The sequence below is a fragment of the Oncorhynchus mykiss genome, chromosome 10 (assembly GCF_057628025.1).
Source record: "Oncorhynchus mykiss isolate SJ-2025 chromosome 10, ASM5762802v1, whole genome shotgun sequence".
In the NCBI taxonomy this organism is placed as follows: domain Eukaryota; kingdom Metazoa; phylum Chordata; class Actinopteri; order Salmoniformes; family Salmonidae; genus Oncorhynchus; species Oncorhynchus mykiss.
Genome location: NC_143031.1, coordinates 77,457,591 through 77,472,543, shown reverse-complemented (window position 1 = coordinate 77,472,543; position 14,953 = coordinate 77,457,591). Strand labels below are relative to the sequence as shown.

At 43.1% G+C, this 14,953-nt stretch overlaps 1 protein-coding gene across 1 annotated transcript in view; it reads left to right on the top strand.

Annotated features, from left to right (window-relative positions):
- Positions 1-11,183, top strand: part of LOC110534593 (receptor-type tyrosine-protein phosphatase H) — a 32,022-nt gene extending 20,839 nt beyond the window's left edge. Inside the window, exons 8-13 of the mRNA XM_090188000.1 lie at positions 1,925-2,200; positions 6,480-6,563; positions 6,648-7,148; positions 9,281-9,420; positions 9,663-9,772; positions 10,507-11,183. Coding sequence (XP_090044126.1) covers positions 1,925-2,200; positions 6,480-6,563; positions 6,648-7,148; positions 9,281-9,420; positions 9,663-9,772; positions 10,507-10,636 — 1,241 coding nt within the window. The 3' untranslated portion in view covers positions 10,637-11,183. The remainder of the gene's footprint in view (positions 1-1,924; positions 2,201-6,479; positions 6,564-6,647; positions 7,149-9,280; positions 9,421-9,662; positions 9,773-10,506) is intronic.
- The last annotated feature ends 3,770 nt before the right edge of the window (positions 11,184-14,953 follow it).

Sequence of the window (14,953 nt, the reverse complement as noted above, 5' to 3'; positions counted from 1 at the left end):
AAGATGGCAAAGCCACTAGTAACGGGTTCTAAAAGACACCATGGGGGTTCCCACTGAAAGATGGCAAAGCCACTAGTAACGGGTTCTAAAAGACACCATGGGGGTTCCCACTGAAAGATGGCAAAGCCACTAGTAACGGGTTCTAAAGACACCATGGGGGTTCCCACTGAAAGATGGCAAAGACACTAGTAACGGGTTCTAAAGACACCATGGGGGTTCCCACTGAAAGATGGCAAAGCCACTAGTAACGGGTTCTAAAAGACACCATGGGGGTTCCCACTGAAAGATGGCAAAGACACTAGTAACGGGTTCTAAAGACACCATGGGGGTTCCCACTGAAAGATGGCAAAGCCACTAGTAACGGGTTCTAAAAGACACCATGGGGGTTCCCACTGAAAGATGGCAAAGCCACTAGTAACGGGATCTAAAGACACCATGGGGGTTCCCACTGAAAGATGGCAAAGCCACTAGTAACGGGTTCTAAAAGACACCATGGGGGTTCCCACTGAAAGATGGCAAAGCCACTAGTAACGGGTTCTAAAAGCCACCCTCCATGGATGCCCCTTAAGGTTTGTCTCAGATAAGCAAACACCAACTTAGGATCTGAAGTTAAAAGGGATATGGAGCTAAATAAACAGGAGTTTCTCGCTAAATGCCTTGGCCATCCTAACATGAGGTGTAGGTATCCCAATATGCCCAAATGTGCCTCATTTGTTTATTAATAACTTTTCATGTTCAAAATTATACACTCTCCTCAAACAATAGCATGGTATTATTGCACTGTAAAAGCTGCTGTAATTTGGACAGTGCAGTTAGATTAACAATAATTTAAGTTTTCTGCCAATATCAGATATGTCTATGTCCTGGGAAATTTTCTTGTGACTTACAACCTCATGCTAATCGCATTAGCCTATGTTAGCTCAACCTCATGCTAATCTCATTGGCCTATGTTAGCTCAACCTCATGCTAATCTCATTGGCCTATGTTAGCGCAACCTCATGCTAATCTCATTGGCCTATGTTAGCTCAACCTCATGCTAATCTCATTGGCCTATGTTAGCGCAACCTCATGCTAATCTCATTGGCCTATGTTAGCTCAACCTCATGCTAATCTCATTGGCCTATGTTAGCTCAACCTCATGCTAATCTCATTGGCCTATGTTAGCTCAACCTCATGCTAATCTCATTGGCCTATGTTAGCTCAACCTTCCCATGGAAGGGAAACCGATCCCAAATAAGTTTTAAATTCCAGCAGGACCAGCAGCTCTTAAATACCAGCAGGGCCAGCACAGATGTAACACATACTGACTAACGAGGTGACTCCAATCAGAGTGCCCAGCCTAGTCAACCTCTAAATGGATAGAGAAACTGAAACTCGTAACAGAACCGAAACCCGTAACAGTCAGCATGGGGTGTAAAGGTCCAGTATCTTCCCTGATGAGTTATATATGATGGTGAATTCCCAGATCTTATCATGCAGTTTGGTGCTGATATCATTAAACATTGTTTATAATACAGTGTCTGAATTCAGGCTGTCTTCTATTCCTGTGAGTCATTATATCAAGGAGTTGATCTGCCTCTGATTGCTTTAACTTTATCAGTAGTACAGTATTAAACACTTGTTATTGTGGAGAGGATTTATAATCACAACATTCTTTTCATTTATATTGATTTATCTTTGGTGTGGCAACAATCTGGCAGCGGCACAGCACCGTTACTAAATGAATAGAGCAGAAACCCTTCATTTGTGTTACTTTACAAATCCAACTGCTGTTGTGTGACGTCTGTTTTTAACTTATTTCTTCCCATATCTAAAGGAATTGCAAGCTGGCCTTTTCTACTTCATTACAACTATTCTACTTTCCCTTCTGTAGTTTATTTCTAGAGTTAATCTATAGCACTGACAATAATGTATTTTCCCTTAGTACTTCCTGCTCCAGACCAGCTGACTGTTGACTCAGTGGACACCACATCAGCTGCTGTTAGCTGGAGTCAGCCACCAGGATTGAACCAAACCCAACATCATTATCATTACCAAATCTCCTACCAGTGTCCAGGGACAAAACCACACATCACTACCACATCTTCACACAGCATCAGTCTCTCTGACCTGCAATGTGGTACTCAGTACTCCGTCACTGTCTGCACTGTGCTGGAAAATGGAAAGCAAAGTCAACTGGTGTCAACAACCCTAACCACAGGTAAGGAATTATCCTACTAAAGTATTATGTTTGGTGTCAAAGTTTATAAGATCTTAACTAGATATCAAAATAACCTCCTACATAGGCGATTACATCACCTGGTTTAAACATCTCTAGAGACTATATCACTCTCTTCATTACTCAATGCCTAGGTTTACCTCCAATGTACTCACATCCTACCTTACCTTTGTCTGTACATTTTGCCTTGAATCTATGCTATCGTGCCCAGAAACCTGCTCCTTTTACTCTTTGTTTACGAATGTGCTAGACGGCCAGTTCTTATAGCATTTAGCCGTACCCTTATCCTACTTCTCCTCTGTTCCTCTGGTGATGTAGAGGTTAATCCAGAACCTGCAGTGCCTAGCTCCACTCCCACTCCCCAGGTGCTCTCATTTGTTAACTTCTGCAACCGTAAAAGCCTTGGTTTCATGCATGTTAACATTAGAAGCCTACTCCCTAAGTTTGTTTTACTCACTGCTTTAGCACACTCTGCCAACCCCGGATGTCTTAGCCATGTCTGAATCCTGGCTTAGGAAAACCACAAAACCCCCTGAAATTTCCATCCCTAACTATAACATTTTCTGCCAAGATAGAACTGCCAAAGGCGGCGGTATTGCAATCTACTGCAAAGATAACCTGCAGAGTTCTGTCTTACTATCCAGGTCTGTACCCAAACAATGCGAGCTTCTACTTCTAAAAATGAACCTTTCCAGAAACAAGTCTCTCACCGTTGCCACTTGCTATAGACCACCCTCTGCCCCCAGTTGTGCCCTCGACACCATATGTGAATTGATTGCCACCCATCTATCTTCTGAGCTTAACCCCGGCCATCCTACAATCTAAGCTTGATGCCCTCAATCTCACACAATTTATCAATGAACCTGCCAGGTACAACCCCAAATCCGTAAACACGGGCACCCTCATAGATATCATTCTAACTAACTCGCCCTCCAAATACACCTCTGCTGTTTTCAATCAAGATCTCAGCGATCACTGCCTCATTGCCTGCATCCGTAAAGGGTCTGCGATAAAACGACCACCCCTCATCAGTGTCAAACGCTCCCTAAAATACTTCAGCGAGCAGGCCTTTCTAATCGACCTGGCCAGGGTATCCTGGAATGACATTGACCTCATCCCGTCAGTAGAGGATGCCTGGTTATTCTTTAAAAGTGCCTTCCTCAACATCTTAAATAAGCATGCTCCATTCAAAAAATGTAGAACCAGGAATAGATATAGCTATATATATAGCTAGATATATACCCTTGGTTCACTCCAGACGTGACCAGCAAAAAAACATCCTGTGGCGTTCTGCATTAGCATCGAATAGCTCCTGTGATATGCAATTTTTCAGGGAAGTTAGGAACCAATATACACAGGCTGTTAGGAAAGCTAAGGCTAGCTTTTTCAATCAGAAATGTGCATCCTGTAGTACAAACTCCGAAATGTTCTGGGACACTGTAAAGTCCATGGAGAATAAGAGCACCTCCTCCCAGCTACCCACTGCTCTGAGGCTAGGAAACACTGTTACCACCAATAAATCCAGTATAATTGAGAATTTCAATAAGCATTTCTCTATGCACCCTCCACAGCAACCCGCCCAAGCCCGCATCATTTCTCCTTCACCCATATCCAGATAGCTTATGTTCTGAAAGAGCTTGCAAAATCTGGACCCCTACAAATCAGCCGTACTGGACAATCTGGAACCTCTCTTTCTAAAATGATCTCTCGAAATTGTTGCAACACCTATTACTAGCCTGTTCAACCTCTCTTTCATATTGTCTGAGATTCCCAAAGATTGGAAAGCTGCCGCGGTCATCCCCCTCTTCAAAGGGGGAGACACTCTAGACGCAAACTGCTACATACCTATATCTATCCTACCTCTCTAAGGTCTTCGAAAGCCAAGTTAACAAACAGATTAACGACCATTTCGTATCCCAACGTACCTTCTCCGCTATGCAATCTGTTTTCGGAGCTGGTCAAGGGTGCACCTCAGCCACGCTCAAGCTCCTTAACAATATCATAACCGCCATCGACAAAAGACATTACTGTGCAGCCGTGTTCATCGACCTGGCCAAAGCTTTCGACTCTGTCAATCACCACATTCTTATTGGCTAACTCAACAGCCTTGGTTTCTCAAATGATTGCCTCGCCTGGTTCACCAACTACTTCTCTGATAGAGTTCAGTGTGTCAAATCGGAGGGCCTGTTGTCCGGACCTCTGGCAGTCTCTTTGGGGGTGCCACAGGGTTCAATTCTCAGGCCGACTCTCTTCTCTGTCTACATCAATGATGTCGCTCTTTCTGCTGGTGTTATCTGATCCACCTCTAAACAGACGACACCATTCTGTATACTTCTTGCCCCTCTTTGGACACTGTGTTAACTAACCTCCAGACGAGCTTCAATGCCATACAACTCTCCTTCCATGGCCTCCAACTGCTCTTAAATGCAAGTAAAACTAAATGCATGCTCTTCAACCGATCATTGCCCGCACCTGCCCGCCCATCCAGCATCACTGGATTGCTCTGACTTAGAATACGTGGATAACTACAAATACCTAGGTGTCAGGCTAGACTGTAAACTCTCCTTCCAGACCCACATTAAGCATCTCCAATTCAAAATTAAATCTAGAATCGGCTTCCTAATTCGCAACAAAGCATCCTTCACTCATGCTGCCTAACATACCCTCGTAAAACTGACCATCCTACCAATCCTCGACTTCGGCTATGTCATCTATAAAATAGCCTCCAACACTCTACTCCACAAATTGGATGCAGTCTATCATAGTGCCATCCGTTTTGTCACCAAAGCCCTATACACTACCCACCACTGCGACCCATACGCTCTCGTTGGCTGGCCCTTGCTTCATACTCGTCACCAAACCCACTGGCTACAGGTTATCTACACGTCTCTGCTAGGTAATGCCCCGCCTTATCTCAGCTCGCTAGCAGCACCCAATCACCATAGCAGCACCCAATCGTAACACGCGCTCCAGAAGGTATATTTCACTGGTCACCCCCAAAGCCAATTCCTCCTTTGGTCACCTTTCCTTCCAGTTCTCGGCTGCCAATGACTGGAGCAAACTGCAAAAATCACTGAAGCTGGAGACTCCTATCTCCCTCACTAGATTTAAGCACCAGTTGTCAGAGCAGCTCTCAGATCACTGCACCTGGACATAGCCCATCTGTAAAAAGCCCATCCAACTACCTCATCCCCATGCTGTATTTATTTGCTTATCTTGCTCCTTTGTACCCCAGTATCTCTACTTGCACGTCCATCTTTTGCACATCTACCATTCCAGTGTTTAATTGCTATATTGTAATTACTTCGCCACCATGGCCTATTTATTGCCTTAACTCCCTTATCTTACCTCATTTGCACTCAGTATATACTTTTTTTCCCTACTGTATTATTGACTGTATGTTTTGTTTGTTCCATGTGTCACTCTGGGTTGTTGTATGTGTCGAACTGCTATGCTTTATCTTGGCCAGGTTGCAGTTGCAAATGAGAACTTGTTCTCCACTAGCCTACCTGGTTAAATAAAGGTGAAATAAATAAATAAATAAATACTTTAGTAATCATAATGTATGTGTCAGCATGGGATGTAAAGGTACATTTTCTTTGACTACTATTCTACTTTTCCTCCTGTTCAAGAGTATAGAAATCCTCATAATTTCATTTATAATTTTAGCGTAATATTTCTATATAGTCTATACTTTCTCACTCTGAACTTCTAACTCCAGTGGGAAGGGTGTGACTTCTTGACAACGATCACAATGGCTCCAACCTGCAGCAATTAGGATGAAGTGCCTTGTTCAAAGGCACAACATATTTTTCACCTTGTCCGCTCCGGTATTCAAACCTGCAACCTTTGGTTATTGGCACAACACTGTAACCTCGAGGCTGCCTGCCTCTACCTTACCCCTAACTACAGTGCCCGTTAATATTGAGGCTACCTGCCTCTACCTACAGTGCCCTTTTTCAGGTGCGAGCTGAAAATCTAAGTTTTCACATTGCATTTGTTTTAGGGGGTAGGAGAATTGACGAGGAGAAAACTCAAAATAACTTTGATTGCTTTAATTATAATTTTTTTACACTGCAAATTGTAACTATTTGTAATGCCATGAGAGGTAGCGGATCCAGCCAAATAGGTTGTGGAATCCATCAGTCCAAAACTGAGGTGCTGTTCCTGTTCCTGCAGAATCCAGCTCAAATAAAACAATGATACAGTAAAACACATTACCACATTACCAAAGATCTGACTTTAATAACTTGTTATTCAGAACATGTTCAGTGGTGGAAGAGGCCCTCCAGAGTTGCTGCAGTGTTTGTTCTACTGGCTGTGATCATTGGCCTGTGGGATTCCTGTAAGTCAACATTGTTTTTTACTAAAACATTTGTAGTCAATGTTGTGACAGTTACACATTTTGATTGAGTTTTCCCTTTTACAGATGCAGCTGCAGAGAGAGACCAGCTACAGACAATTTACAACACCCTGACTAAAGAGAGAGACCAGCTACAGAATAGTCTAAATACAAGGACCACAGAGAGAGACCAGCTACAGAATAGTCTAAATACCAGGACCACAGAGAGAGACCAGCTACAGAATAGTCTAAATACCAGGACCACAGAGAGAGACCAGCTACAGAATAGTCTAAATACCAGGACCACAGATAGAGACCAGCTACAGAATAGTCTAAATACTAGGACCACAGAGAGAGACCAGCTACAGAATAGTCTAAATACCAGGACCACAGAGAGAGACCAGCTACAGAATAGTCTAAATACCAGGACCACAGAGAGAGACCAGCTACAGAATAGTCTAAATACCAGGACCACAGAGAGAGACCAGCTACAGAATAGTCTAAATACCAAAACCACTGAAATAGACAAGTTGATGAAGAGACTGAACACTATAACTATGGAGCATGACCAGCTACAGAAGGATATAGGTAAGGATAGACCTGTCCCCCACATGCCACAGGAGATCAGAGTTAATCAGAACTACCTACCTCGAACACCCTCAGATTTAGGTTTGTCAGTCAAGGAAGTTAGATAAATTGTTGTTGGACATTTTTTTATAATTCACCAGTGGCCTTGTGGTTAGTCCGCCCTGAGATTGGAAGTCTGGGAGTTTGATCCCCGACCGAGTCATATGAAAGGCTGTAAAATGTTACCCGATGAGTGTCTGCTTGGCACTCAGCATAAAGGAGATAAAGCGGAGGTCCTACGATAGACTAGTGTCCAGCGGGTGTACTTACATTTTTATTTTATTTAAACAGGATCAACTAGGACCAATGTCTCATTTGCAGTAGAGCCCTGTTTTCAATACAAATAAATAAAACACATACATGCACAACTACTTAGACACAAGACATATACACCTTAAGAAAACAATCACAATGAACAGTTAAAAACTGTTCCACATGTAAGGTGCATCACAACTGAAGGGACATTTTCTGATCTGTGTAGAAACTGGGGATCTGAAGTGTAATGTAATTAATTGACCCAGTTTTATAATGAGTAATTCTAGAAGAGACTAGAGACTAGAGACTAGAGAGTGTTTACTTGAACATCAAGCTGCCTCTACAGAAACAGGAGACTAGATCCTATGAGCTGTTCTGGCCCCTCATAAGCCAAGGCTCATGCAAAGCTACTTATTGAATGTGTGAATAAATAATAGTTGCAAAAGTTATGTTTAACGTGTAAATGTCAGATACACTGAACAAAAATATAAACGCAACATGTAAAGTGTTGGTCTCATGTTTCATGAGCAGAAATAAAAGATACCAGAAATGCTCCAAAAGCCAGTTTCTCTCAAATGCTCAAATTTGTTTTCATCTCTGTTAGTGAGCATTTCTCCTTTGCCAAGATGATCCGGTCCACCTGAAAGGTGTGGCATATCCACCATCTCCTATCCTTCTCCACCGCCCCTCCCTCGCTTTCTTCTCTCTCATGCTCCTCCACTCAGTTGCCTTCTTCCGCCGCTTTTCCTGGTTCTCCTACTCCCGTGCCTTCCGTTTCCTTCTCTCTTCCATCCGCCGCTTCTTGATCCTCCTCCTTCCTTGCGACCCTCCCCTCTGGACCTGTACTCTGGTCATGAGGCGTGCTTCCTTCCCCTCCTCTTCTTCCCCCGCTCCTGCTCCCCCCCCCAGCCACAGACGCGTATGACCTCTGACAAGCCGGGCACCCCCGCCACAGGTGTGCCACACCCGTGGCACGCCTTAGGCTCGTCACAATCCTTCGCCTTGTGCTCCCCAGATCCACAAAATCTGCATTTTCTTGCGCTGCACGAGGCGAGGATGTGGCCGTAGGCCATACAGCGCCTGCAAAATGGAGGCTGACGTGCATAAAACAACGTCCCCCTGTCAGCCCCCAGGGAGAACATAGCAGGAGGATGGAGGTAGCCACCATGTCCCTTTGGGTCCTCCCTGAGGAGGGCCTGGAAGCCTCTCCTCCCATTCCAAAACCCAAGGGAGTCTTTGAGGTGCCTTGCTGAGGAGACGTTATCCATGTATCTCCCCAGAAAGGCCCTCACCTTTTCGTTCTTAACGTATGGGTTGTAAATGTTGACAGTTACAACCCTAATGTTGTTCCTCGCCAGGCTTGTTATTTCATAGTGGCTCATCGGCCTCTCACCTCCCACTGCTCTTGCCCTTCTCAGGATATCATCGTGTTTCTCCTCTGTATGTAGTGCCACGTCGTATGCTCCCTCCCGTTGGAGTTGCCTTGGAAACAAAACACGTCCTTCACCGTCAGCTTTAGAATCCCCATCAAAATTGTCCTTCCAAAAGTTTCCCGTCCTAAAGGCTCCAACTCCTTTTCCTTCCAAGCAAACCGACTCGTGTTAGCCAGCCCAATCCCAGGGACCGACCGTGTTGATAGATTTTGCACCATCTCCGCAAGGACAGAGCCTGGGCGCGAACCCAGAGTCTCTGGTGGCACAGCTGGCACTGCAGTACAGCGCCCTTAACCACTGCGCCACCCGGGAGGCCATGTTCTTTTTATTTTAAATAACATTTGAGTGTCAAAGTCATAGTAAATGTCATTCAAGTAACACCTATGGTAAATGTCAAACTTCTAGGGTCCTATCCTGAAGGATGGAGAAGGTTTGGCTGCAGCTGTTACTACCTCTCTACTGAGAGGAAATCCTGGAAGGAGAGTAGACAGGACTGTCTGGAGAGAGGAGCAGATCTGGTTATCATTAACAGTGAAGAGGAACAGGTGAGAGACAGACATGTATCTAGCACTGCATCTCACTAGACACTCTGGTTCGAATCCAGGCTGTATCACAACCAGCCGTGATTGGGAGTCCCATAGGGCGGCGCACAATTGGCCCGGCGTCGTCTGGGTTTGACCGGTGTAGGCCGTCATTGTAAATAAGAATTTGTTCTCAGCTGATTTGCCCGATTGAATAAAACATAAATGAGTTAAACTGTACCAATGTTTTTTCTGTTCCACAACAGACATTCATCAATGGGTTTGAATCAGTCACTTTTGCCTGGATTGGTCTGACTGACTCTGTTACTGAGGGGACCTGGAAATGGGTGGACGGCACCCCACTGACCACCCCAAGGTAAGAGACTACTGCTCTATAGTAACACTGACCACCCCAAGGTAAGAGACTACTGCTCTATAGTAACACTGACCACCCCAAGGAAAGTGACTACTGCTCTAATAACACTGACCACCCCAAGGTAAGAGACTACTGCTCTATAATAACACTGACCACCCCAAGGTTAGAGACTACTGCTCTATAATAACACTGACCACCCCAAGGTAAGAGACTCCTGCTCTAATAACACTGACCACCCCAAGGTAAGAGATGACTGCTCTATAATAACACTGACCACCCCAAGGTTAGAGACTACTGCTCTATAATTACACTGACCACCCCAAGGTAAGAGACTCCTGCTCCATAGTAACACTGACCACCCCAAGGTAAGAGACTCCTGCGCTATAGTAACAATGACCACCCCAAGGAAAGAGACTACTGCTCTAATAACACTGACCACCCCAAGGTAAGAGACTACTGCTCTATAATAACACTGACCACCCCAAGGTAAGAGACTACTGCTCTAATACCACTGACCACCCCAAGGTAAGAGACTCCTGCTCTAATAAAACACTGACCACCCCAAGGTAAGAGACTACTGCTCTATAATAACACTGACCACAGTGGAAGAAGTAGGACTGATTCTGTGTTGTTCATACTCTAGGTTCTGGGAGAGTGGTAAGTCTAACTCTGTGTTGTTCATACTCTAGGTTCTGAAATAGAGGTCAGTCTAACTATGTGTTGTTCTACTACAGGTATTGGTGGAGTGGAGAGCCTGATGGTTGGAGAGACCAGAACTGTGTGGAAATATACATGTCGTCAGGTCAAGGAGTATGGAGGGATTATGATTGTACCTTTTCACAACAATGGATCTGTGAGAAATAGGCTTCTCATAGGTACTTTCTCTGCACTGCTGATTAATGAACTCTACTGTATGTTAATGATGTTCTGAAGACTGGTTTGATTTGATAGAATTGTACTCAACTACAGCTAGGAGAGAAACACATACAAACACATTCACACACACGAAGATAGTGATCTGAACCAGAGTCTCGCACAGGAGAAGCCAACGTCTTAATTAGACAAAGAGGAAATTCCCTTTCGGGCCGAGAGCTGACACTGATTTTGAAGTTGCAGGCAGGGCTACCTCATCACATGACTATGAGCAACCAATCATGACCGAGTCATGTCCTCTACACAAGCTTTCACATAATTAATTTGTCAAACAATGATGTGTAGAATAGGGGTGTAATATCATTCAATAGCCGCTGTCAATCAATTACTGTTGTTTTACACTTCAAATACATTTAAAATGACTGTATATGTTTATCAGATATACAATATGTTTGCTTCTTGTGCTTTTATCATTCTGAACATAAACTATGTGTTCTTCCTGCTAATTCAATAAATCATTCAACCGAGATTAAAGACATTTCCTGTCTAGTACATTATTGTTCTCTACTATGTTTAAGCTAACATGGAATCTAGAAGGACAAGACACCTCTCTGCCACTTTAGGATAGAGAGTGAATGTTACTGTTTACATTTGGACTCATATCTTGTTAACTTCCTGTTTGTGGTGACAACACCAGAATGTAGGGTTGGATCATAAATCACCATCATTTATCAAAACAGTGTCTATGGTTTTGTTACTAAACTAACTGGGACTAATCATTGACTACAGTAGGACAGGTGGCAAATACCTCCAGTTATCAGAGAGACAGCCTTAGGCAGGGTTTTGTGTGTGTGTGTGTGTGTGTGTGTGATTGACAGAATGCATGAGATTCATCTAAAAGCCTTTAAATCATCAGAGGCTGCTGTCGAGGACGGCTCATAATAATGTCTGGAACAGAGCAAATAGAATGGCATCAATCACAAAGAAACCATAGAAACCATATGTTTGATGTATTTGATACCATTCCACTAATTCTGCACCAGCCATTACAAGCCCATCCTCCACACTTAAGGTTCCACCAGTGACTATGCACGACTGGCCTAGAAGAGCTGCAGCCTGTGCTAAATCAACAACACTACACTATCCCCTACACACTAGGGCTCTTTCTCAGTCGTCTAAAAATAGTTATTCTCTGCTGTTCTCTCCTTCACTGATCTGAAAGCGCTGACCAGGTGAAAGTTAAACCAGCCTAATGATGAGCTTCCCTCCACCACATTGTTTTCACCTGTGAAGCCAATCAGTGCAGATGTAGGGGAGGAGACAAGGAGAGAGAGACTATAGTGAAAGAGCCTCTGGCCACATTCAGAACTCAAACTTGGTCAAAAGTTGCAGATATAAATGATATCAACAAAGCGGACATGATTCCTTATTCTACACGTCAGAGGCATGTTTTTTACTATGTAGTATATTTCAGTTCCTGAACACTGCATTGTGCTGAATTGGCCCCTTGGTCTGGTCACATGTCCATATTTTATTTTTTTCACCTTCATTTAACCAGGTAATTTAGTTGAGAACAAGTCGTCATTTACAACTGTGACCTGGCCAAGATAAAGCAAAGCAGTGCGCCACAAACAGAGTTACACATAGATGACATACCAAGTCCACCATCTGGTGGTCAGTTATTGTACTGCTATAACTTAATGAACATTAGAAAAATGCATATTTTAAATTATATTAAATTAAGAAATTAAAATATGTAACACATGGGTTCATTGTACAACAACAAAATCAATGAGCAACCATGGGGAATAACTGACAGGGTTGGCTTAGATTGTTGACAGCATGTAAACTATATTTAGTCTCCAATGTTTGAAAACAAATACATTTGAACAATGAGGCCTTGTCTCAAATACATCATTACATTCAAATGTGCGCTGGCTAAGCCTGGGAAAAGTATTTCGCCGTGTGGGAACTGAGAAGGGAGATAGGTATGTTCCTTGATACAGTTGGTAAAGCTGACGACTTCTCCGAGTTGAAAGACACAGACTGGCTGGGCGACGTTGCTTTCGGTGTGGACATATCGGGGAATCTGAATGATCTGAATGTGAAATTCTGTTTCTGTGCATGAACTGTATTCCAAGGTGAAAGAATTCAAGGCCAAAGGTATGTTGTTCTCCAGTAAAAATGAGCCGCAGGTCTAGCTCATTTCAGGACACTGGCCGCACTGTATGCGCCCACATAGCAGTGCCACACTGAGACATACAGTAGACTTTGGCAATATTGAGACTGAGCTGGAGGGTGTATCATGCCCCCTGTCTTTCGACAGCGAGAAAGCACCACCTGACACACAACTGGAGCTCATCGACATCCAGTGTGACATTGCTTTGAAGGAGAAGTACAACACAGCAACAAAATACCAGTTTTATGGCTCACTGAATGAAACGCTTTCCAAACATGAAAAATCAAGCCCAGAGGATGCTGGTTTAATCCACAAATTTTTCAGTGGGTACCTGCTTCTATAAACCAATGAGGAGATGGGAAAGTCAGGACTTGCAGCGCGATCCCCATCACAAATAGAACTGACTTGTATTTTAGATGCTTGTTGGCGCGCACGAGCAGTGTGGGTGCGATAATTGAATAATATAGATTTCAAAATGTATTTTGCAATGCTCGCGCACGCGATGCAAGCGGTGTAGTCAGCCTGTGACACACACTGCGATATGGTTGGAGTTTGCGCAATTTCATAACAAATTATGGAAAGGGGTGCCTAATGACGTACATTTGTTCGGTCTGATTTCAAGGCGTGACACATAATGAAATACCTCCCAAAATAAAATGTTTAACCATTACTGAAATGTATATCTTGTAAAATGACAGAGGGTTTTTATCAATTAGAATTTGATGCTCGTTATAACATTTTTAAAGTAATGAGTGTGTCCCGAAGTTGATCGGGTTTATTGCTACCCTGGCCGCTATGGAAGTCACCCTCTGACATCAGCCAGTGTGGCAACAGACATTCGAGCGAGTTGTCAGCGATGAGGGACTAGTTTACGATTCAAGCAATATTCCATCAGTGAGAAGTCTCCCTCGTGTGCCCCAACCAGTGTTCATTTTTACAGTTATTTTAGATTTAGTCTTAGTTTTAGTCTTAAAATACATTTTAGTCTTAGTCACAGTTTTGTAATTTCATCCTTCATAATTTGTTTGTTATTTTCAGCCAACTAAAACTCTGGACAATTTTAGTCTAGTTTTAGCCACAGTCGTTTTAGTCACATACTAGTCAGTGCATTTTTACCAGTAAATAATTAATATGTACCTCTAACTTCCATCATAATGTTAACCCTCTTAAGTGAACTGAACTGGTTGAAAATAGAGTTTTAATGACTCCAACCTAAGTGTATGTAAACTTCAGACTTCAAATGTACATAGATACATACATACAGTTGAAGTCGAAGTTTACATACACTTAGGTTGGAGTTATTAAAACTAGTTTTTCAACCACTCCACAAATGTATTGTTAACAAACTATAGTTTGGGCAAGTCGGTTAGGACATCTCCTTTGTGAATGACAAAAGTCATTTTTCCAATAATTGTTTTCAGACAGATTATTTCCCTTATAATTCACTGTATCACAATTCCAATGGGTCAAAAGTTTACATACACTAAGTTGACTGTGCCTTTCAACAGCTTGGAAAATTCCAGAAAATTGTGTCATGGCTTTAGAAGCTTCTGATAGGGTAATTGACATAATTTTAGTGAATTGGAGGTTTACCTGTGGATGTATTTCAAGGCCTACCTTCAAAATCAGTGCCTCTTTGCTTGACATTATGGGAAAATCAAAAGAAATCAGCCAAGAACTCAGACCAAAAATTGTAATCCTCCACAAGTATGGTTCATCCTTGGGAGCAATTTCCAAATGCCTGAAGGTACCACATTCACCTGTACAAACAATAGTACGCAGGTATAAACACCATGGGACCACTCAGCCGTCATACCGCTCAGGAAGGAGACGTGTTCCGTCTCCTAGAGATGAACGTACTTTGGTGCGAAAAGTGCAAACGAGTAAAACGAGTCCTATATCAACATAACCTGAAAGGCCGCTCAGCAAGGAAGAAGCCACTGCTCAAAAATCGCCATAAAAAGCCAGACTACGGTTTGCAACTGCACATGGTTACAAAGATCATACTTTTTGTAGAAATGTCCTCTGGTCTGATGAAACAAAAATAGATCTGTTTGGCCATAATGACCATCGTTATGTTTGGAGGAAAAAGGGGGAGGCTTGCAAGTCAAAGAACACCATCTCAACCG